Source organism: Oncorhynchus masou, chromosome 13, assembly GCF_036934945.1.
Source record: "Oncorhynchus masou masou isolate Uvic2021 chromosome 13, UVic_Omas_1.1, whole genome shotgun sequence".
Taxonomy (NCBI): domain Eukaryota; kingdom Metazoa; phylum Chordata; class Actinopteri; order Salmoniformes; family Salmonidae; genus Oncorhynchus; species Oncorhynchus masou.
Genome location: NC_088224.1, coordinates 14,441,831 through 14,465,755, shown reverse-complemented (window position 1 = coordinate 14,465,755; position 23,925 = coordinate 14,441,831). Strand labels below are relative to the sequence as shown.

Genomic DNA, 23,925 nt, shown 5'->3' with positions numbered 1-23,925 from the left:
TGATTCAGTAAAGGAGATCTGTATCAAATGAACCAGAAGAATTAAAACAATATCCTCCTTGTGACCCCCATCCCTGCTGCTGTTGAATGCCCCCAACTGTAACGCCAGGTCTAGACTTGACAGTTCATGCAGCTTTTGTATTCTGATCATGGAAATCCGAAAAAGTCATGCATCCAGTGTCTAGATGCCCTTTTCCCACGCTATATTCAAATGCAGTATGTAAATGGAATAGGCTAAATCTGACAACACAACTTGATGGCAGTAGCCAGCTAACCGCTAGCCTTTATGAAGCCACAAAACATGAAAAAAAAGGTCCCTCTTGCTCCAACAACACACCTTTATTGTGGGTGGAGTGTTGTTGCCACTGTATGTGGTTTCAGTAGCCTGATCGCATCCAGACTGAGGAGAAATCAGCAATGTGTCCCTGACCACCACCTGAAGTTTTCCACCAGATCGGTCTTTTCAATGTGATATTTGCATTCAAGTGTGGGCCAGGGCTTTTCCACTAAAACCTGCAATATGTCACTTTCTGGGCTACCTGACCATATAGAAATGTGAGTTATAGATCTGTTTCTATGCTTCCTGTTAAGTGACATTTTTGCTTTGTACACTAGGTTCAAAACAGCTGAAAATATTTCACAGCGGTTGAGATGGAACAATTACACTACACCATACTTGTTTTAATCGCAAACTGAAGATAAGCAGACTATTAGAATTCTTGCAACCAGTTTATGGCTGAGCGATTTCTGCATAGTGCATAACCAAATCTACTGGGCCTTCTGGGTAATGAGTACACCAAAGCAAAGGGTTTTGCTACAAAAAAACACTTATTGGATAAGTTCAGGTTGTAGCTCCCAGTAAAAAAGGGTTTTACCCTTAATTTCCCCAACCGACAGATACTGAACCCTGGTCCAACCTTTGGTTAAGTATCTGCTAAATTACTCAAATCTGAGAGACTTGAGTGCAAACTCTTCTTCGTCCACTGTTTGAGCTGCAGCCTCTCACAACATCACTTACAACTGTTATGAATCCATTTAATCTCAGAATTGGAACTCATGATAACCCTTTAGCTACGGAGTGAAAGATTCCATTCCTGGGCTCATTGATATATACTTACATGGTTGTTTAATTATTCAAATTGTACAAAAAAGAGATTCAATAATTAATCTTGGTGCTTTTCCGGAAGGTAAGAAACTAGCAGACTTGGGTTTCTCTAAGTGAAAGATCATTTATCCAACTGGACTTTCTCCATTTTCCATCTCAGCTTCAAACAAGTCAACTCCTCATTTAGTAAAACTGGGACAGTGAGGTCTCTTAAACTAAAGCAAAACAATGAGCCAGTGAAGTCTCAACCAGCCAGTAAACTACACTGGATAGTAAAAAACAACAACATGGGCTTATTGAACACATTTTATAAACACAATGTCATATGTCACCTTAACTCTTGTACAAAATGGTTGTTCAATGAGCCTTGAATAGCCACAACTAAATAACAAGCATAATCATTGTGAAAATGCCTCGTGATAAGAACATTACAGATAACATTGAAAATAACTACCGGGGGGTACCGTTCTATAGAGAGAAATTCAATGTTGAAACTATATGACCAATAGAAGAAATGTATTTCACAAACAAAAAGTGTTACACGCAGCCCATGAGTCATTTCATGTGACCACTAAACGGTTGATTAGAAAACAAAGACACTAGAAAATTATAACAACCTCTGGCCCATAGAAAACCACCTCAAACAAAAGTACTTTAGGGACATATAAAATACATTTTATTATCCATTTTGCTTAATTTCTACATTGTAGTTGCATTTCTAGACACTCATTATGAAAGAACGCAGCTACTGTTTTTATCCGGACACAGACGCAAGTAATGTTTGTTTTATCTTCTTTTTTCTGTCTCTCGTTGTGCGCCCGGATCTCAATATATAATTATTGTATGGTAAAAGAAAAAAGGGGAACCTAATATCTTTTTTTTCTCTCTCTCTTTGTTATACTCAACATAAAAATGATTGTTGCCTGGACCTGCTGAGGGCTTGGTAGGCCGGGCCAGACAGGGGCAGTGGGTCCGTCACGGGCCCCAGGCTGAGAGCACCGTTCAGGGCTGGGCCCCGGCGGCTGGGACCTGCGTGGGCAGAGCACCGGGGGAAGAGATCACAGGAGAGCCCGCCACGTTAGCCAGGGGCTGCGACGAGGACATGGAAGTGATGCCTGGAGAAGAGGAGGAAAACAGGGTCAGAGGAAGAGTCTGGGGTCTTCCCTAAGAAGAAAATATTCACATAAGAACTGATACTATTTTCTATAATTAACAGTCCTCCTTGGCCAGCTGTAGAATCATCTCTTCAGAACAGCAACATACTGTTATGACCCCTGCAGACACCTCATATCATCAGACCCTGTGTTTGTTACCTGTCATCATACTGGAGGAGCTGACTGGGGTAGAACCAGTCGACAGCCCTGATATAGAGCCCATCCTCGCCTGGTCTTTCACAATGGGGTCTGACAGACAATGACAGAGAAGCCCATGAATGATAAGCAAAACAAGCTAAGGCCACAGAGATGCAGCAGATATTTCAGACACAAATGCAGCTATGCATCACAACCGTGACCTCAGAGTTCAATACATTCCTGTGAACAATGGGAAGAAGTGTATATATAGTACGATGGAATGACTTGCAGCTCACAGAAGTAGGAGGAATCGATGACCTCCACTCTGACCATGCATGTTAAGTATGTATGCTATTTAAGAGGTGGAGCTCACAGAAGTAGGGGTGTTCCATGGCCTCCCGGGCGGTGAGGCGGGCGTGGTGGTCGTAACGCAGCAGCTTGTCCAAGAAGTCCAGTGCCTCAGTGCTGACCAGGTGCTGGTTCTCACTGTGGACAAACCTCTCCCACCGCTTACGGGAATGCCTGGGAAACAGACTAAACGGTCATGGACACAGCCTCTCCTCACGGTCAGACAGAATGCGCAGAATCTCTGAACTAGATTGACTATCGCAGCCGGAATGCGCAGAATCGCTGATCTACAAATCACACTGAATCCAAAATAACTAGTCATTGTGATTCTACGCCTTGTCTCATTGCTCAAACTGACAGACAGACGCAACACTAACAACTTCTGCGATTTGAGACCAACCTACCTGCCCAGGATGTCATTGAACCTTGGGTCTAGCTCGATGTTGTATTTGTCAATGTAGTCATACAGGTCTTCTGTGCCCAGGACTTTTGCGATTCGTACAAGCTGCAAAACAAACGGGACATGACATGCATTAAACAATGGAGGGCAGCCCCGGCTGTCTGAACATCAGTAGAACCACTACTACTAGTTGTCTATCAGAGGGGATAAATCAGCAGACATGCCATTGGACAATAAAGTAATGTTATAATCCAATCAAATTTTGTCATATGCGCCGAATACAACAGGTGTACCTGTGAAATACTTACAAGCCCTTAACAACAATGCAGAGTTAAGAAAATATTTAGTAAATAAACTAAAGTATCTATAAACAAATACAATTGATTGATGTATAGTTTGGTTGATTTGATAGGATGGCTGAGCTCTCACCTGGTCGTAGTTGTCGTGTCCGTGGAAGAAAGGCTCCTTCCTGAAGATCATACTGGCCAGCATGCAGCCCAAGCTCCACATGTCTAAACTGTAGTCGTACATCTATACAGGGACAGTCAACAGAGAATGGTATCAAAACATCAGACCACAGAATAAGTCAAGGAAAAGGCGACAGTAGAATTAAATTAGATGTAGGTTACTGAGGTGAATTTTTAATAAAAACCAAAAAATGATCCCTTTTACATTTTGAGTGGGGGGTTTTTCGGGACGGTGTTCTGGGCAGATGTGAAATGACATCTGCTCTGACTGCATGATTTATTTCCTGGATAAAATGTGGCATAAACCTACATTGTACAGAACAAATGCATCTAATTCAATCTTCTGAGGACGAAAGTAAACCAAGAACCATAGCTATACGACAGTCGATTGTTCCCCAGATCATGCAGTAGGAATACAGTATATCGTCTTTAGAAGAAAGCTGACAAAACAGAGCCGTGTTCAATGGGGCACGACGCCTGACTGACCTGGTAGTCGACCAGCAGCTCTGGACCCTTGAAGTATCGGGAAGCCACTCGTACGTTGTACTCCTGAGCAGGGTGGTAGAACTCTGCCAAACCCCAGTCTATAAGGCGAAGCTAGGAGACAGAAGATCAAATCCAGTTAGTTTGAAAACATTATTAGAATCCAACGGCCAGGACTAATATTCATATAGATGGATTAAATCAACACTCGGGACTTTGTCAAAATATTTGTGTTTGTGGAGTGCATGAATTATCATTTGTATATATACAGAATCAGATAGAAATCTCATAAATTAATTGATAATTTATGTTTAATAGTCACATTGGGGGACCGAACCTTAGTAAATAAATATGATTAATGGTTTATATCATATTAGAAAAATAAACCAAAGACTATCTCTGAAATTTGTCTTACCTCAGGAGGCAACATGAATTATCCTACCAAGTGAATGAAAAGGTCCCATTAGACCCCTCAGAGGGGTTGTGCTGAGTAGTTCTCTATTGGGGAAAGATTCATGTTGAGCTTTCTACTGTGGTGGTTAAACACTCACAAGCTAGTCAACAATTGGCTAAATTTCTTGTATGCCACAATTGGACCAATCACAGATGAGTGCTTTGTGAACCAACTAAACCCAACAGCAGCAAACTGTCAGGCAATACTCCGCCCATAAGTTGGTCTCTGTGACCACACGTACATTAGCCAATCAGAGTAGAGAAGGGAGGGAGGGGAAAAGGGAGAGATAGGCCAGTACCTTTCTGTGTTCGTGGTCGATCATGACGTTGTGTGGCTTGACGTCTCTGTGCATGATTCCCATACTGTGACAGTAGTCCAGAGCCTGAGGGTGTGAACAGAGGAGAAACAGCTGACAACTGGGTCACGTTCACTACGGCACACCGTGGGAAAATGTTTTGCAACGGAAAACAAAAAAAGCAAGCATTTCTCATTGGCCAAGTTCAAATAGTACCTCCCAGTTTGTGAGCATTTTGTGCGTACTGAACATAGCCACGGTGCTCACAGGTGGATAACAGGTCTCTCTAACGTATTCCAGCCAATTAAGTGGGGAGAAAGACCTTGCGAGTCATCTTTATGGCTGCATTAAGTCCTAGTGACCAAAACATAATGGAAAACACTTTGTCTAACACACCTATTGGGTATTATCATCAGTGGTGTAATGATTGATTTGCTTTCCCACCGGCAGCATGTGACCCTACACACACTTTACATCACTAAAATATACTTCTACATACAATAATCCTACTGAAAAGCAGATGTAACGTGAACATTATAGGCCAGTGATTCTCATCAACCCTGCTCCTGGAGATCTGCAGCTTTCTGTCCCATGATTGGCAGTAGGAATCAACAAGGCTGCTACCACTGTCTGAGACAGAGCTGTTGTAGAGCAGCAAACCTAAGTGAACCCTGTCCATAGTACTGCCATTTTTAGAGCCTTGTTTTTTTTCAGGTGTCTTCACAAGAAAGATGCTGAGGACAAACAAAAGTCAAGTATATTCCCATTGTCCTCAGAGATCAAGTCAATGGGTAAATGCTTAAAAATGCTATTGAAATAATTATAAAACCCGCAGGTTTTTAATCCATCCATACAGGCTACAGTGTAAACTGAATAATAATAAACTCATGAAGTCTCAGGCATAGTGGTTTTCCTGTAGCTAGTTGAAAAGCAGCTGGGGCTGGAGGTGGGTTGTGCTGAGCTGGGGCTGGAGGTGGGTTGTGCTGAGCTGGGGCTGGAGGTGGGTTGTGATGAGCTGGGGCTGGAGGTGGGTTGTGATGAGCTGGGGCTGGAGATGGGTTGTGCTGAGCTGGGGCTGGAGGTGGGTTGTGATGAGCTGGGGCTGGAGGTGGGTTGTGCTGAGCTGGGGCTGGAGGTGGGTTGTGCTGAGCTGGGGCTGGAGGTGGGTTGTGATGAGCTGGGGCTGGAGGTGGGTTGTGATGAGCTGGGGCTGGAGGTGGGTTGTGCTGAGCTGGGGCTGGAGGTGGGTTGTGCTGAGCTGGGGCTGGAGGTGGGTTGTGCTGAGCTGGGGCTGGAGGTGGGTTGTGCTGAGCTGGGGCTGGAGGTGGGTTGTGCTGAGCTGGGGTTGTGGCCAGCACAGAGAGAGGCGCGACGTGTCAGGCCTGTCCACTCAGATAAATCCTCGTCTTTAACACGTCTCCTCAATATGAGGCGCCTCTCTCTCACCTGTCCTGATCACCACGGTGAAGAGTGAGAGGCCCTCAGCAACAGCAGGAGTGGGGCGGGATTAGGCTTTAGCCAAAATTAAGCTTTTAAAATAGACACCAGAGTGACCGCTATAAAATAAAAATTCTTAGCTCCGTTTACATCGTTCTCTTGCATTCTGTAAATGGCTAAACATCGTCTGTCACATCACGATGACGTCACAATCGACAATTGCCGTCAATCATCTTCGGTATCCGATACTATCCTAATAAATCACACAACTCTATAGTGCTGCAACTTAAAGCTGAAGTCCTGAACAACATAACGCTATTTTAATCAGGGGGGATTGGAGAAGCTCGTCTAAATCACCCAGACGGTGTCCCTAATTGCACCATGTTCCATTATAGTTCACTCTATAGAAAACAGGGTGCCATTTGGGAGGCACAACCAGTTATAGGTTACAATAATGGTGTCTTACCTTCAAGATCTCATACATGTAGAACCGTATGTCGTAGTCGGATAGCGTTTGATACAATTGCTGCAAAAAGAGAAGAAAAACTGAAGACATTTCAGCAGAATGCTACCATGAGGGAAGTAATAGAGGCATGTGGTCAAAGCTTCGGCTTCCATTTTGACTGGATAAAAACTGTGATTCTTCTTACCTTGAAGTCTGTGTTGTTGACGTGTTCAAAGACCAGAGCTGGAGTCCGAGACTGCAATAAAAAAAATACAATAAAAAAAAAATACAATTTCTTTTGAAAAACAGACCAAATATGATCAGTATAAACTACCATTAAATAGCAGATTCATACCAGATTCAGCTGGATTTTCAGCGAGAGTGGTAGCCAAAATGTCATATGATATGTACCGAGCAGCATGATGGCATGTATTATTGGTAGGTTGATGAAACTGACCACTGGATCCTTGACGATGTCTAGAAGTGAGATGATGTTGGGGCCGCCTCGAAGGTTTTCTAGAATCTTGATTTCTCGCTTGATTTTCTTCTTTTTTACTGGCTGTTGAGCACGAGAGAAGAACAGACCGAGAGATTTTGGGCAAAGAGAATGTTTGACAGAGCTTCTGTCAATTAACAATTAAAATAGGCCGCCTATTGGGGAACCCTGCTATATGGCCCATACATAATCATCAGTCATTGGCCAAATAACAGGTAAAAGACTAGCTGCCAATTTCTTAGTGAAGCCCATCCACAGCTTCAATAACTTTGGGTCTGAGTTGCAGAGCCTGTGATCTAGAGGTAGTATGTATGCATGTCTCTACCCAGCAGAGACACGCTCCACCCCTGACTCCAGCCTTCCCACTGTTACTCCCACAAGCCCGTCTCCCCCTCTGTCTTTAACTTCTCTAGGGTAGGGGGCAGCATTGGGAATTTTGGATGAAAAGCGTGCCCATATTAAACTATGAATATGCATATACTTAGAATATACATATAATTAGTAGATTTGGATAGAAAACACTCTGAAGTTTCTAATGATTTGAAGTTTGAATGATGTCTGTGAGTATAACAGAACTCATATGCCAGGCAAAAACCTAAGAAAAAATCCAACCAGGAAGTGGGAAATCTGAGGTTTGTAGTTTTTGAAGATACAGTGGAATATTGGTCCTGTTGCACTTCCTAAGGCTTCCACTAGATGTCAATCATCTTTAGAAGCTTGTTTGAGGCTTCTACTGTAAAGGAGAGGCTTATAAGGGCTCTTTGAGTCAGTGATCTGGCAGAGTGCCACAGGCTCGTGACACTCGTTCACGTGAGAGGTAGCTCTCGTTCCACTGCTTTTCTGAAGACATAGGAATTCTCCGGTTGGAATATTATTGAAGATCTATGTTAAAAACATCCTAAACATTGATTCTATACATCGTTTGACATGTTTCTACGGACTGTAACGGAACTTTTCGTCTGAACTTTTGCCTGGACCTGCCTGCGCGTCGTGAGTTTAGATTGTGTACTGAACGTGCAAACCAAAAGGAGTTATTTGGACATAAATGGACTTTATGGAACAAATCCAAAATGTTTTGTGGAACTGAGATTCCTGGGAGTGTATTCTGATGAAGATCATCAAAGGTAAGTGAATATTTATAATGATATTTCTAACTAATGTTGTCTCCAACATTGAGGATATCAATTTGGCTTGATTTTTTTCATCTGAGCGCCATACTCAGATTATTGCATGGTTTGCTTTTTCCGAACAGTTTTTTTTAAATCTGACATAGCGGTTGCATTAAGGAGAAGTATATCTTTAATTCTGTGAATAACACTTGTTTCGCTTATCAATGTTTATTATGACTATTTCTGTGAATTGATGTGGCTCTCTGCAAAATCACCGGATGTTTTGGAACCACTGAACATAATGCGCCAATGTAAACTCAGATACATGTATTGTGTACCATGAAGTCCTATGAGTGTCATCTGATGCAGATCATCAAAGGTTAGTGATTCATTTTATCTATATTTCTGATTTTTGTGACTCCTCTCTTTGGCTGGAAAAATGGCTGTGTTTTTCTGTGACTTGGCTCTGACCTAACATAATCGTTTGGTTTGCTTTCGTCGTAAAGCCTTTTTGAAATCGGACACTGTGGCTGGATTTACAACAAGTGTATCTTTAAAATGGTGTAAAATACGTGTATGTTTGAGGAATTTTAATTATGGGATTTCTGTTGTTTCTAATTTGGCGCCCTGCAGTTTCACTGGCTGTTGACAGGTGGGAAGCTACCGTCCCACGTACCCTAGAGAGGTTAATAAAGGGTCAAAAAAACATTCACAACATATATTTGAAAGAAACACACTGAGTCTCAATAGGGTGAAGTCCTGCGCCAGTACCTTGAGTATTTTGACGACTACTTTCTCGTTGTTTGTGATGTTGATAGCTTCAAACACTTCGCTGTATTTGCCCCGGCCGAGCTTTCGCACCAGCTGGTAGTCATCTTGATTCCTGAGGGACAGACAGACAAATATAACAACGAGTAATATTCACAACAATGTTAACACAGATGAGCGCTGATTCCCCCAACTGATAGTTAACACTGATACCTGATGATAAAGCTGGCACATTCCACATTTTAGATTAGACCTGCAATGCACCAGGGCCATGTTCAGTAGGCAAACGTTGTGGAATGTTACAGATAGAAATGTCACGAATAAAACCCATATGACACCTTGTTCTACATTTCAGAGATTGTTTGTTCTACTTTATATATTTCTATCTGAACATTCCAATTTCACACAGTTCAGCCCCGCTCTGCTGAGTCTCTGTTGTAGTGATTCCTCACAAATGATGGTCAATTATGCTTTTATATACACATGACAAATATATGTCAACAACCCTTACTCCAAAGGACCATTCTATGCATTATATTTTGTGGAACCCCCCCCCCCCAAAAAAAAAAAAATCAAGGTATTTTATTTGGTTCTGCTGCTGTGTCCAACACCGAATAGGGTAAGGGTGTGGTGCTACCTCCACCGACCAATCAGATGGCTTGACGACTAGCTCAGCTCACCCCCACTCCACAACGTGTGACTCGTAGTCCCAGTACTCCCGGGGTCTCTGTGTGTTCACATCGGGGTAAACCCGGGATCGGCTGGTGACCGGGCCAGACATCTTCAGGTGGTAGCAAAGGATCTCTCCTCAGGACCTGCGGGTCGTGCGGGGGAGAAAAGAAAACCATAGAAATTCATTAAAACAGACAGTGAGAGAGAAGCACACACACACTTTAACATGGATGGACCAGTGTGGCGAAGCCGCCAAACACCCACGATGCACTTCACTGGCTGCATCGACATGGCTAAAGGCATAATGACTCCTATGACCTACTTTGAGTCCAGACTCCAGATAATATCAACTATAGGTTGAGCGATATGAAACCAGGGTGTGTTTCTCATCACAGCCTATCTTCGAGCCTCAGCCTCTCATTCCAAATGGTCACCATGTGGGCTGTTACTCTGGAAACATTTTTATTTTGCAGGAAATTTGACTGGGCCTACTCTGAGCCAATTGGATTTCAGCTCCTGAATCAATAAACCGGGAAAAACATGGCCTCCAGCCAATATATAGGTGAAATAAAAAACATACAAGTTTTGTTAACGCAACATTTAACCTAGCAACAGAATGAATGCATTGTGTTCCCCAGGCAACTAGACACAATAGCTGTTTACGAGGTGTTGACACTATGGTAACTGGGAGGCTACCAATGTCATTTTAAAAAGGTGGGAGGAGGGGAGTAGCACGGTCTTGAGCTTAGCTTCCCAGTCAAAACAATTTGTGAAGTTTATTTTCATTTTGGTCTATGGCAGATTTTTTCCTGCTGTTCATACACACAAAAAAAATTGAAGAAGTTGTTCGGCAGCCGAAGTCTACACCCCTTCGTCTGTGATTGTACTACTCCCAGGAGTGGGATCTATGGACAGAATTCTTCAATTAAGTGTTTGTTGCCATTCAATGAGAGACGACTAGAATTCATGCAATTTTTTTCACTTCAGAAATACTGCACCGAACATCTTAGATGTAAAATTGCACGACTAAGCTCTCATTGGCAAAATATATATATATATATTTTTTTTTACAGATTTCTTGATTAATTCTGCCCATTTTGAGGAAGTGTTACTGGGTATGTTGTTGCTACGGTGGCTCAAAAGGGATAAACTGAGCTTTTTTCAAAATTTGCAAGCTAAGGTCTTTAATAAGGAGTAGGCTATGCGAGCACATACATTTGTTTCGTCTAGCTGAGTTCTGCTAGAAGCAAACCGAACTGATGTATGCTGCAGGGTCTCCGTTAGGAAAGTGTGGTGCCGGACAACGTGACCATGAAGATTTTAATTTACCGGCCATTTGAGACATTTACTGGACCCATATGTATTGGGTGCAGAATCCACGAGGTCGTCCACCCACGGTATGCTCCAAAATCACATTTACATTATGGTAATGCATCTTAACAGAAATGAATGACGCATCCAATAAAAATGCAATTCATGGGAAAACACCATTCTAAAAACAGAACACCTGGGAAAATTCCATTCTAAAACATTGTACCTTATAGCAGTTCCATATGTGACAGATGAAAATCTCTGTTAGAAATTTAGAAAGAGGGGGAATCTAAAGATGAATGGGTTGCTAACATGACTAGGATTGTGACTTTGGCTTCGGGATAACAAAAGAAAGTTGATATGAAAACCAATAGAACAGGAGAGAAATGGCATAGCGGTGGGTCCAATAGGAATATTATATAGTTACTCCTGTCTAAAATATGTGAGGGGAGGGGTGTGTTGAAGATATAGACGAGACTCTCTCCAGAATGTCTGAGCTGTCTCCCGCCAATTCTTGAACATTCATCGTTTCATTGTGTGAATTATTTGCCCTTTGATTCTTAAAAAAATAATAATAATAATCCTAATTTCATGTCACCAATACTACATGTAACGTTAATCCCTGTCATTTGGTTACATTCATTTCTGTTAATTCATGTATTAGTCATTTACCGTTCTCCATCTCGGAGGGGAAACGGTTGTTTGCAGAGTTCACAACCACTTGTGAGAAAGAAGTCTTGGTTTATTTCATAGACACAATTTAGGAGATTTGTCTATTTCTTCCATTGCCTTTTGTGTGGAGTGCTTCATGTGAGCATGTGTCTGGTTTCTCTGTCCTGATGTCGAGGGAGTGCGCATAGAAGTACCTGGACTGCTGCGCGGTAATGTAGAATTTTGTATGTTTTTTTAAATCATGCATTGCGAATGATAATATATTAAAGATCATCAACTAGATTCAGCCGCAGCCTGATTTCTTCTTGAGCAGATTGGTCGGGGCGCTGGAACATAATTACTGCAAATTGACCACAAGAAACCCAAACAGATATATTTGACAAAAACATTATTTCAAACCTTGCTTACATTTGTCCATTATGCCTGGAAATACTTAGGGAAAGATTTTCCAAATAAAAATCACTAAACAACGTTTTTTTTTTTGCTCAGAAAACTGGGGGGGGTCAAATAAAACTACCCGCAGACCAAATTCGACATGGAAATATTTTTAAATGGCTCACTAACAATCTCCCGCTTGATAGTCACCAATCCTCGGTTTGAAAGAGCAATGGAAGCTATAGGCCTACTGCTGCATTTGCCTGCATATAGGCTATGAGTTCCATGCGGTCATTTCTTTAGCCACCAATGGATCACAGTGTATCAATGTGTCCATATGGCAGAAGCTGGTGATCTCGCATTAGTTGACTTTTCGATTTTTCATTTTAATTCAGCTTTTTATGATTAACCACGTGACAATGATTTTGAGAAACAACATCGGTATTGAAATGAAACTGTTCCACGGAAACGCGCATATGAAAATCACTGGCACACAGAACGTTAGAAATGGTCAGATAACGTGAAACGCAAGTGGTCGGATTTTGCCTATAGGCTACATTGAAGCAAGGCAAGGCCTCATAATATGAAATAAAACATTCAGGTTTCAAACAATTAAGCATGTTTTCAAAATGCATACGGCATTCAGCTCACATTGTAAAGTGTTGTGTGACGTGCTGACAGCCTGTTGCCTGCACCTGAATGGTGAATGGGAGGTGCGCTTCAATTACCAGTTGAGAAATAAAAATAGTAGCTCTTTTTAAGCGGGCACCAAGTTTCTAACCCTCAATTGCATTTAGAAATGTTGTGCAATGAAAGCACATGTATTACTCCAGCAGCAACCAGCTGAGGAGCTGCAGGAGAAATCCCACTCAAAATAGGCTCTGTATGCTGTGCGCGTGATAGTCGTGTTGGACAAATAAGATACATGATGACCAATGTTCCCTCAACGACAACAAAATAAATCACCACTGGGCAAATTTCAGGTCTGCTGAGCACAAACTTGAATGCTATGAAAATTCTGTGCAACTTCAGGAGAGCTTTAAGTTACAGTTTAAACAGTGGCCAAGTGGGCTACAGTAGCTATTTGATCATAATGTAGGCCTACCAGAGTGGCCTACCATCAAAAACAATGGAGAAAAACACATCCCATAACCAGGGATGCAAACTGGTGAGGGCCCAAATTGGTGACTTTTTTTGTTGCACTGAAACATGCCAAACAAAATCCCTGCTAGGGGGAAATTCAGATTTTAACAAATTAAACAACAGAGAACATGATCTACATGACCAGTCTCTGTGTGTAAAATAAGAAGTGGTTAATGTGAACCTAACTCACAGCTAAAAAATGTAAAGAAAGCAATCCAATGTTATTTGTTGCCTAGAATTAACTGCAAATGACACTCGAGTCTTGAGAAAAAACAATACACTAATATTGCAGTTAGTCATGACAGCCTTTATAATAGAATGCTTGTGACCACACACATCTAAATATCGCACTTGAGAAAACATCTTAAAAAGTAGAAATAGAATGAAACAAACAGGCATTGTATTTTTGCCCTATTATAGTGGCCACTATAGTAGACATCGATCAAGTGCACAAGGCTACAAGTGTGCAAAAATAACATTCACCGAGTAAAATATGTAATAATTCCCCCTCACTCACACACAAGTGTTACTGTCAAGTTCAACACAACAAAAGCCATATATTTGTGCTACACTGCACATTATTACATTGTGGACATCTGTTCTACAATGTGCCAGCAGAACATGAGACCCTTTGTTGGCATAATTGATCTCTTTCAGGCAGAGAGTACACCTGGCACACCCCTTTTTATCCACTGTATTGAAAGAGGGAAAGTGTGTGGTGTTCCTTTCACCTCTATAGTGGCATCCAGCTTAAGCCAGGCCCGGCTCCAGCTGCACTTGATCCCACGTGTTTAACAAGGAACACCTCATTTTCACCTAATTCTCTCATTCTGAAAATTAACACATAATGTAGAGTGAAAAAAGTTCACAGATCGTCGTTCTTTCGTTAGCTAGTTAACATTTCACACAGATCGCCAGGGTCCAGTAAGCAACTAACACGTTATAACTTGAGGAACAGCAAGGAGTCGTATACCAATTAATACTATAGCGAAGGTATAGTGTTAGGTTACTAACGTCGGCTCATCTGATGTTGTCTGACTTTATTAGCCAGCTAGTTTTCACACCATAAACTCAATTATTTGATCAGTTAAGTTGGCTAATGTTGCTCAACATTTCTCTGGCTAGCTAATAGAGAATAAGATCCAGATAGTAATTTACTTAACAATGTAGTAAGTTACACTAACAATACTTGTTCCACCATCCTTTCTCCCTCACCTCAAACTTTCCAAATTACAATTTTTCGGTTACAGCTCATGAAGTACGCTTCATCACCTTCTCACCCCCGTCTCCGTGGTCAGGCTTCTCACCTGCCTCTTGGTTATCGTTCAGGGGACGCGCTGCTGTAACTGGAATACTGCCTTTCCACTCCCTGCCGTCTTTCCAGAGCACACGCTGATGCTGTAACTAGCAAATTGGTTGTCTCTTCTCTATTCAGTTGCTTGCTGCATTCTGATGTTATATGAACGATTGGCTGAGCCTTGGATACAGACAGTATTGCTCCAAACGTGCATCACTTGTTCGCTCACAGCCAGTAGTGATCTAAAGTGACCTCACCGCCTACACTTTTCTCATCGGATCTACACAAATCACGCAGGTCACCTATTTTGGATACAAAATAGCAAATTTCGACGAAAGGTGACTAGTTTGCATCCCTGCATAACATTTTAACATGGAAATAGAAGTTCTATCATTCAGCCTACAGTAGCAGCCAATGTGTGGTGCCTACATTCCATGAGACCTTTGAAGAGAAAAAAAACATGCAGGGCTTGACATTACCCTGTTTACCCACTTGTCCTTCAGACAATGAGGTGACTGAAAATGTTGTGTTTGATACAAGAAACCAGTTTACAAAATAAAATGTATTATTTTTCCCATACCAACATTCTCAAAATACAACACTGCCCCTTTAATACCTCTTCTTGGCTCAGGGGTGGTATTTTTACGTCCGGATGAAAAGCGTGACCAAAGTAAACTGCCTGCTATTCATGCCCAGAAGATAGGATATGCATATAATTGGTAGATTTGGATAGAAAACACTCTAAAAAAAATTAAAATTATGTCTGTGAGTATAACAGAACTTATTTGGCAGGCGAAACCCCGAGGACAAACCATCCAGGAATTTTTGTTGTTGTTGTGATTGTTTTCAATTGGTTTTCTATGTGAAATTGAATTGAAGTTAAATATTTCTAATAAGTTTTTTTGAATTTCGCGCTCTGCAATTTCACCTGGTGTTGTCGAAACGTTCCGCCAGCGGAACCCCTAGCCACAACAGATTTAAGGCATAAAACAACTCTTTAACTGACTCACTTTTCAAAGATGTCTTGAAATGTATTTTGTGCTCTAGTATGAAGCAACTGCTCCCCCCATCGTTGACTAGAAATTAGTTATAACTGGGCCAATAACTCATTCAGTAATGAATAATATGAACAAATGTGCACAGGTGGCCTCACTTTGATCTCAAAACAAGCCCACCTACTCGCGGCCGCTTATACTGTAGCCTAAACACAGTTCCAAGTGAAAGGCACAGATCCATATACGGCGATTACTATTAGCATATACAGTTTAAGTCGGGAATTTTAATATGCTTAAGTTGAAGTCATTAAATCTTGTTTTTCAACCACTCCACAAATTTCTTGTTAAATCTGTGAGTAACACTTGTATCTTAAGGAGAATTAAGGAGAATTTATTTACATTACATTTAAGTCATTTGGCAGACGCTCTTATCCAGAGCGACTTACAAATTGGTGAATTCACCTTATGACATCCAGTGGAACAGCCACTTTATCCTATCCTAGGTATTCCTTAAAGAGGTGGGGTTTCAGGTGTCTAATACTTGTATGTTTGAGAAATTTGAATTATGAGATTTCTGTTGATTGAATTTGGCACCCTACAATTTCATTGGCTGTTGGCTAGGGGTTCCACTAGTCATAGACAGGTTGACAAACTATAGTTTTGGCAAGTCAGTTAGGACATCTACTTTGTGTATGACAAGGAATTTTTCCAACTATTGTTTACAGACAAATTATTTCACTTATAATTCACTGTATCACAATTCCAGTGGGTCAGAAGTTTACATACACTAAGTTGACTGTGCCTTTAAACAGCTTGGAAAATTACAGAAAATTATGTCATGGCTTTAGAAGCTTCTGATAGGCTAATTGACATCATTTGAGTCAATTGGAGGTGTACCTGTGGATTTGAGGTCGACCGATTATGATTTTTCAACGCCGATACCGATTATTGGAGGACAAAAAAAGCAGATACCGATTAATCTGACGATTAAAAAAAATGTATTTCTAATAATGACAATTACAACAATACTGAATAAACACTTATTTTAACTTAATATAATAATAAAATAAATTTAGCCTCAAATAAATAATGAAAAATGTTCAATTTGGTTTAAATAATGCAAAAACAAAGGGTTGGAGAAGTAAAAGTGCAATATATGCCATGTAAAAAAGATAATGTTTAAGTTCCTTGCTCAGAACATGAGAACATATGAAAGCTGGTGGTTCCTTTTAACATGAGTCTTCAATATTCCCAGGACAGAAGTTTTAGGTTGTAGTTATTATAGGAATTATAGGACTATTTCTCTCTATACCATTTGTATTTCATATACCTTTGACGATTGGATGTTCTTATAGGCACTTTAGTAATGCCAGTCTAACAGTATAGCTTCCGTCCCTCTCCTCGCTCCTACCTGGGCTCGAACAAGGAACACAACGACAACAGCCACCCTCGAAGCAGCGTTACCCATGCAGAGCAAGGGGAACAACTACTCCAAGTCTTAGAGCGAGTGACGTTTGAAACGCTATTAGCGTGCACCCCGCTAACTAGCTAGCCATTTCACATTGGTTAAACCAGCCTAATCTCGGGAGTTGATGGGCTTGAAGTCATAAACAGCGCTGTGCTTGCGAAGAGCTGCTGGCAAAACGCACAAAAGTGCTGTTGGAATGAGTGCTTACGAGTCTGCTGCTGCCTACCACCGCTCAGTCAGACTGCTCTATCAAATCATAGACTTAGTTATAACATAATAACACACAGAAATACGAGCCTTAGGTCATTAATATGGTCGAATCTGGAAACTATCATCTCGAAAACAAGACGTTTATTCTTTCAGTGAAATACGGAACCGTTCCGTATTTTATCTCACGGGTGGCATCCATAAGTCTAAATATTCCTGTAACATTGCACAACCTTCAATGTTGTCATAATTACGTAAAATTCTGGCGGCCCAAACTGTTGCATATACCCTGACTCTGCGTGCAATGAACGCAAGAGAAGTGGCACAATTTCACCTGGTTAATATTGCCTGCTAACCTGGATTTCTTTTAGCTAAATATGCAGGTTTAGAAATATATACTTCTGTGTATTGACCTTAAGAAAGGCATTGATGTTTATGGTTAGGTACACATTGGAGCAACGATACACACCGCATCGATTATATGCAACGCAGGACACGCTAGATAAACTAGTAATATCACCAACCATGTGTAGTTAACTAGTGATTATGATTGATTGATTGTTTTTTACAAGATAAGTTTAATGTAGTAGGCTTCTACTGTATTCGCGTAACAGGCAGGCTCCTCGTGGAGTGCAATGTAATCGGTGGTTAGAGCGTTGGACTAGTTAACTGTAAGGTTGCAAGATTGAATCCCCGAGCTGACAAGGCAAAAATATGTCGTTCTGCCCCTGAACGAGGCAGTTAACCCACCGTTTCTAGGCCGTCATTGAAAATAAGAATGTGTTCTTAACTGACTTGCCTAGTTAAATAAAGATTAAATAAAGGTGTAAAAAAAAAGAAGGCCAAATCGGTGTCCAAAAATACCGATTTCCGATAGTTATGAAAACTTGAAATCAGCCCTAATTAAATCGGACATTCTGATTAATCGGTCGACCTCTAATAAAAACTGAAGTCATATTCAAAAGACAACATTTAAAGTAATTAGACACCGGAATATCCGCTATAAAAAATTAAATAGGCTTTAGCTATACGGCCTAGAACATCCGACATTGAGAGAAAAAATAAAAATAAATGACTGGACATTTTGTGCCACTTTAGTGAAAATCTTAGCTCCGCTTACATTCTTCTCTTGCATTCTGTAAATTGTTTCTATAATATTTTTTTTTGCGGGCTATAGCAAAGGAATAGGCCACTTGGCATGGCCTCGCTGTGGGCTGCCCAGTCATCGCTTTACTGCATGGTGCCAGTCATGTTGAAATTGGCTAAACATCGTTTGTCACATCACGATGATGTAACCATCAAGAATGGCCATCAATAATCTTCGATATCCGAAACTATCCTAGTAAACATCGCCCAACCCTAACGGGCATTCAACCTGTCGTTACTGCAACAAAGGGAAACACTAACACAACCCCATATTGCCGCACAATATGACAATGGCACACAATCTCACAATGGCTTCAAATCCAAAACTTGAAACAAGTAGACACATTCCACTCAAACCAAAACACCAAAGCCGCCTCAAAATAGAAAAATTTAACAGAGACTTGTGCATTGTAACTGCTCGGCCTCCGACCGCAAGGCACTATGGAGGTAGTGTGTGCAGCCCAGTACATCACTGGGGCCAAGCTTCCTGCCATCCAAGACCTCCATACCAGGAGGTGTCAGGGAAAGGCCCTAAAAATGGTCAAAAACTACAGCCAACCTAGTCTGCTACCGCATGGCAAACGGTAACGGAGCACCAAATCTAGGTCCAAGAGACTTCTAAACAGCTTCTACCCCCAAGCCATAAGACAATTGAACATCTCATCTACCCTAACCAGAAACCATGGATAAATGGCAGCATTCGTGAAAAACTGAAAGTGCGATCCACCGCATTTAACCATGGAAAGAGGTCTGGCGATATGGCTGAACATAAACAGTGTAGTTATTCCCGCTGCAAGGCAATCAAACAAGCAAAATGCCAGTACAGGGACAAACTGGAGTCGCAATTCAATGGCTCAGACACGAGACGTATGTGGCAGGGTCTAAAGGAAATCATGGACTACAAAAAAAGCCACGTCACGCTTCCAGACAAACTAAACAACTTCTTTGCCCGCTTTGAAGATAATACAGTGCCACCGTCGCAGCTCGCTAACAAAGTCTGACCACCCCCCCTCCTTCTCAGTGGCTGACGTGAGTAAAACATTTAAACATGTTAACCATCACAACGCTGCTGGCCCAGACAGCATCCCAAGCCTCAGAGCATGTGGAAGACTGCCTCAACAGGTCCACAGACGATGCAATCGCCATCACACTGCCCTATCTCATTTGGACAAAAAGAATAGCTTAGTAAGAATGCTGTTCATTGACTACAGCTCAGCATTCAACACCATAGTACCCTCCAAGCTCATCATTAACCTGGAGGCCCCTGGGTCTAAACCTCTCCCCAACTGGGTCCTGGACTTTTTGACGGGCCGCCCCCAGGAGGTGAAGGTAGGAAAAAACATCTCCACTTAGCTGACACTCAACACTAGGGCCCACAAGGGTGTGTGCTCAGCCCTCTCCTAGACTCTCTGTTCACCCATGTCTGCGTGGCCATGCACACCTCCAACTCAAATCACCAAATTTGCAGACGACAACAGTAGTAGGCTTGATCACCAACAACGACGAGACAGCCTACAGGGAGGAGGTGAGGGCACTCGGAGCGTTGCGTCAGGAAAACTAACCTCTCACTCAATGTCAATGAAACAAATGAGATGATCGTGGACTTCAGGAAACAGCAGAGGGCGCACCTCCCTATCCACATCGAAGGGTCAGCAGTGGAGAAGGTGGACAGTTAAGTTCCTGGGCGTACACATCACAGACAAACTGAAACTGTCCACCCACACAGACAGTGTGGTGAAGGCGCAACAGCCCTTCTTCAACCTCAGGGGGCTGAAGAAATTTGGCTTGTCACCCAAAACCATGACAAACTTTTACAGATGCACAATCGAGAGCATCCTGTCGGGCTGTATCACCGCCTGGTACGGCAACTGCACCACCCATAACCACAAGGCTCTCCAGAGGGTGGTGCGGTCTGTGCAACACATCACCGGAGGCAAACTACCTGCCCTCCAGGACACCTACAGCACTCGATGTCACAGGAAGGCCAAAAAGATAATCAAGGACAAGAACCACCCGAGCCACTGCCTGTTCACACCGCTATCATCCAGAAGGCGAGGTCAGTACAGGTGCATCAAAGCTGGGACCGAGAGTTTGACAAACAGCTTCTATCTCAAGGCCATCACACTGCTAAATAGCAATCACTAACTCAGAGGCTTTGAGACACATTGAGACACAATCACTGGACCCTTTAATAAATGGATCACTAGCCACTTTAAACAATGGCACTTTAATAGTGTTTACATTCTTTCATTACTCATATCACATGTATATACTGTATTTTATACCATCTTCTGCACCTTGCCAATGCAGCTCGGCCATCGCTCATCCATATATTTATGTACATATTCTCATTGACCCCTTTAGATTTGTGTGTATTAGGTAGTTGTTGGGGAATTGTTAGATTACTTGTTCAATTTGTGTGTATTGGGTAGTTGTTGGGAATGGTTCGATTATTTCTTAGATATTACTGCACTGTTGGAACTAGAAGCACAAGCATTTCACTACACTTGCATTAGCATCTGCTAACCATGTGTATGTGGCCAATAAAATTTAATTTGATCAAATGGCTACCCAGACTATTTGCATCGCCCCCTCCCTCTTCTACACTGCTACTGTCTAAGCATAGTCACTTTAGTAACTCTACCTACATGTACATATTACCTCAATTACCTCGACTAACCGGTGCCCCTGCACATTGACTTTATACCGGTACCCCCTGTATATTGCCTTACTATTGTTATTTTACTGCTGCTCTTTAATTATGTTACTTTTATTTCTTTGTTGTATTTTCTTGCATTGTTGGTTAAGGGCTTATAAGTAAAGTATTTCACTGTAAGGTCTACTACACCTGTTGTATTCAGCATTTCACTGTAAGGTCTACTACACCCTTTGTATTTGGCGCATGTGACATAAAATTTGATTTGTACGAGGTGAACCAGAAACAACAGCTACTGTGTTTTGCAGCATAAGCCCCCCTTCCAACAATCACCCATGTCTCCACACTACCTTCAAGTCAGCAGTAACACTAAGTACCATGGTTAAACTAACTTCAGGTCACATGTCTCTATCAAAATGAGAGTCAGTCACAAGACACGTGCCAGCCCCTCAATGGCAGATCTTTGTTGACCTCGTAGATTAAAAAGGGAAAATATAAAGCTAGGGAGTCAAATCTAAAATACCCTAGAAATTCTAAGGAAAAACCAATGCAAAGGGATCTGGATCTCAGTATTTTAGACTGTACTACTGTATGAGACCTAGGCAAGATCAAAACATAGGCTACATTCAATTTTCTTTCAAAGTTTGAAACCGACTGTCTCAATTAAATATCAAATTATTGAATAGGCATAGTCCGAGATAGCATGGCAAAAAAACTGGGTTTCATCAATAGAAAGACAGAGGGGCATTAGCCTAATGATCATGGCAGACATGATCCATGAGAGTACACCTAGCCTACATAGCAGCTGACAAATATTGCCATTTTACATTTACATTTAAGTCATTTAGCAGACGCTCTTATCCAGAGCGACTTACAAATTGGTGAATTCACCTTCTGACATCCAGTGGAACAGCCACTTTACAATAGTCCAGGTAACATGGTTTCACCTTGAATGGTAGTTAGAGGAGCTACTCAGGGCGAGAAAGGTATATTGGCAGGAGAGGTTTGGTATCAAAATCAAATGCCAGTTGAAGGTTGAACAGTAAGGGCCGTCTGGATTCATAGAAGCTGGTTTTGGTGGGGGCAATACAGAAAATGTAGGCTAATCCTAGCTACCATTACAGCTACCATTGCAAAACAAGAAGTGAAGCCCAAAAAATGTGATTGAGTCTGGGACATAGCCCAATTCATTAGCATGAGTAATAACTAACATATTAGCTACATTCGTGGACCATGGTTCCATTTCCTTAATTTTAATCAGAAGTTACTCTGTCTGTATGAACACAGAAAGAGAGCAATTGAAAAAGATGGGGCGTTTAAGAGCGTTGGTCAAGTAACGAAAATGTGCTGGTTCGAATCCCAGAACCGACTAGGTGAAAACTCTGTCGATGTGCCCTTGAGCAAGGCACTTAACCCGAATTGCTCCTGTAATTCGCTCTGTGTAAGAGAGTCTTCTAAACGACAAAAAATACATGTTAAAATGTGATATCTAACTTTAGCTAGTTACCGTGCTGTAATTCCCCTGTAATACAATTAGCTATAAGATGTAGCCAGAGCTTGCGCCAAGCTTGTGGTCATTCAATAAATTAATGAGTTATTACTCATATGATTTAATGGCTTCTAGAAGCAAACATTTGTATTATTGTAATTGAACAGTAGTAAGTAGTAAGACAAGAGACTTTGCATAAATTAGCTAGCTACAGTAGCTATCGAACAAAATGTCCTCTTTACTTTAGCTTCAGACTGACTCAACATTTATCAGAATGTCAGCTGTGAATATGTAAACCCAACTAGCTAGCTAGATATGGTCATTCACCTGTACAAGGCACTAAATGATTACAACAATACACAATAAAGTTAATCAATAGATCCCTAAATATATATTTATATTCAATATTCTTTGGTACTAGTAGCTAGCTACCTACTTGATAGCAGCATCAACTAGTTAGCCGGTTAGCTAGACATTCACCAATGCTTTGTTAGTTCCTGGTAGTAGCGATAGCTTAAAAATGGTAACATCTTTAAAAGGCACATTTAAGGCCATCATTGCCCATCACAGTGGTATTCTTGTTGCCGTTATCAAAAAGCACCTTTCATTGATTGATAACCGCACGGTCACAAGGCCGCACAGGCCTGAGGTTTTCCTGGCTCAAGTCTGGGTCTGGGATTAGTCGATGAGCCTAGCACAGCAAGCGAACTGGTGCTTCCCTACAGTAAAATGTCAAAATTTAGTGATTTTAAAGCTAATGTATGTTATATTCTAGCTACGTGAGTAGGATATTCCATAGTCATTTCTATCCTGATGCCTTAGTTTACGCCTTGCCACAACGATAAGAAATAGCTTGCTAACTGGCTAAAGTTAGCCGCTCACTAGCAAGCCGTGGCCGGGGAAAAACTCACTTCACAGTAAGTTAGCTAGCAAGCTATCACATCCATTCCACGAGACGATAATGACTCTAACCATTCATGTGTATTCTATTTGAAATGGGACAATTACACGCTGGTAAAATCGATTAAAATATACAGTATATTACCTCTCAGAGCTTCGGGATGACAATATGGCGACACTGGACTCCAGCAACCAATTTTCGATAAATGAGGGCAGTTACTCAAGACCTCCACTCCTCGGGGTGGCGCATGTCAGCACTCATTTGATGGGTACTACATAGACAAGAAGGCTCGTAGCAGCGAAGCAGATCAGAGCCAGGGGCAATGCAACAACATGAAAAGATGTTAGTAAACCCCACACTGAAATTTAACTATATTACCACAAGACTGTGTTAGCTCGCCAAGCTAAAGCATTCACTCACAGAGCTAATGCAAATCTTCAGATATCAGGCAAGGACATACTGTATTACATCATTCAAGCATGGTTCACTGAACCA

General features: G+C 41.6%; 1 protein-coding gene across 1 annotated transcript; it reads right to left on the bottom strand.

Annotated features, from left to right (window-relative positions):
- Nucleotides 1–1,394: 1,394 nt before the first annotated feature.
- LOC135551770 (casein kinase II subunit alpha-like) lies at nucleotides 1,395–23,678 on the bottom strand. The gene is made up of 13 exons (XM_064982990.1): nucleotides 23,575–23,678; nucleotides 9,779–9,913; nucleotides 9,102–9,213; nucleotides 7,183–7,284; nucleotides 6,931–6,981; nucleotides 6,747–6,806; nucleotides 4,847–4,930; nucleotides 4,098–4,208; nucleotides 3,574–3,675; nucleotides 3,149–3,249; nucleotides 2,770–2,918; nucleotides 2,418–2,507; nucleotides 1,395–2,219 (listed from the first exon to the last, which is right to left on the bottom strand). The coding sequence occupies exons 2-13, from the start codon at nucleotides 9,877–9,879 to the stop codon at nucleotides 2,107–2,109; spliced, it is 1,176 nt and encodes a 391-aa protein (XP_064839062.1). The 5' UTR covers nucleotides 9,880–9,913; nucleotides 23,575–23,678; the 3' UTR covers nucleotides 1,395–2,106.
- Nucleotides 23,679–23,925: the final 247 nt, after the last annotated feature.

Excerpts from the sequence above, each read along its gene's own strand:
- LOC135551770 (XM_064982990.1), bottom strand. The coding sequence starts at position 9,879 with ATGTCTGGCCCGGTCACCAGCCGATCCCGGGTTTACCCCGATGTGAAC. Across the intron at positions 3,676-4,097 it reads AGCTGCTGGTCGACTACCAG|ATGTACGACTACAGTTTAGA; the intron begins GTCAGTCAGGCG and ends GTCCCTGTATAG. Across the intron at positions 2,508-2,769 it reads CATGGAACACCCCTACTTCT|ACCCCATTGTGAAAGACCAG; the intron begins GTGAGCTCCACC and ends ATTGTCTGTCAG.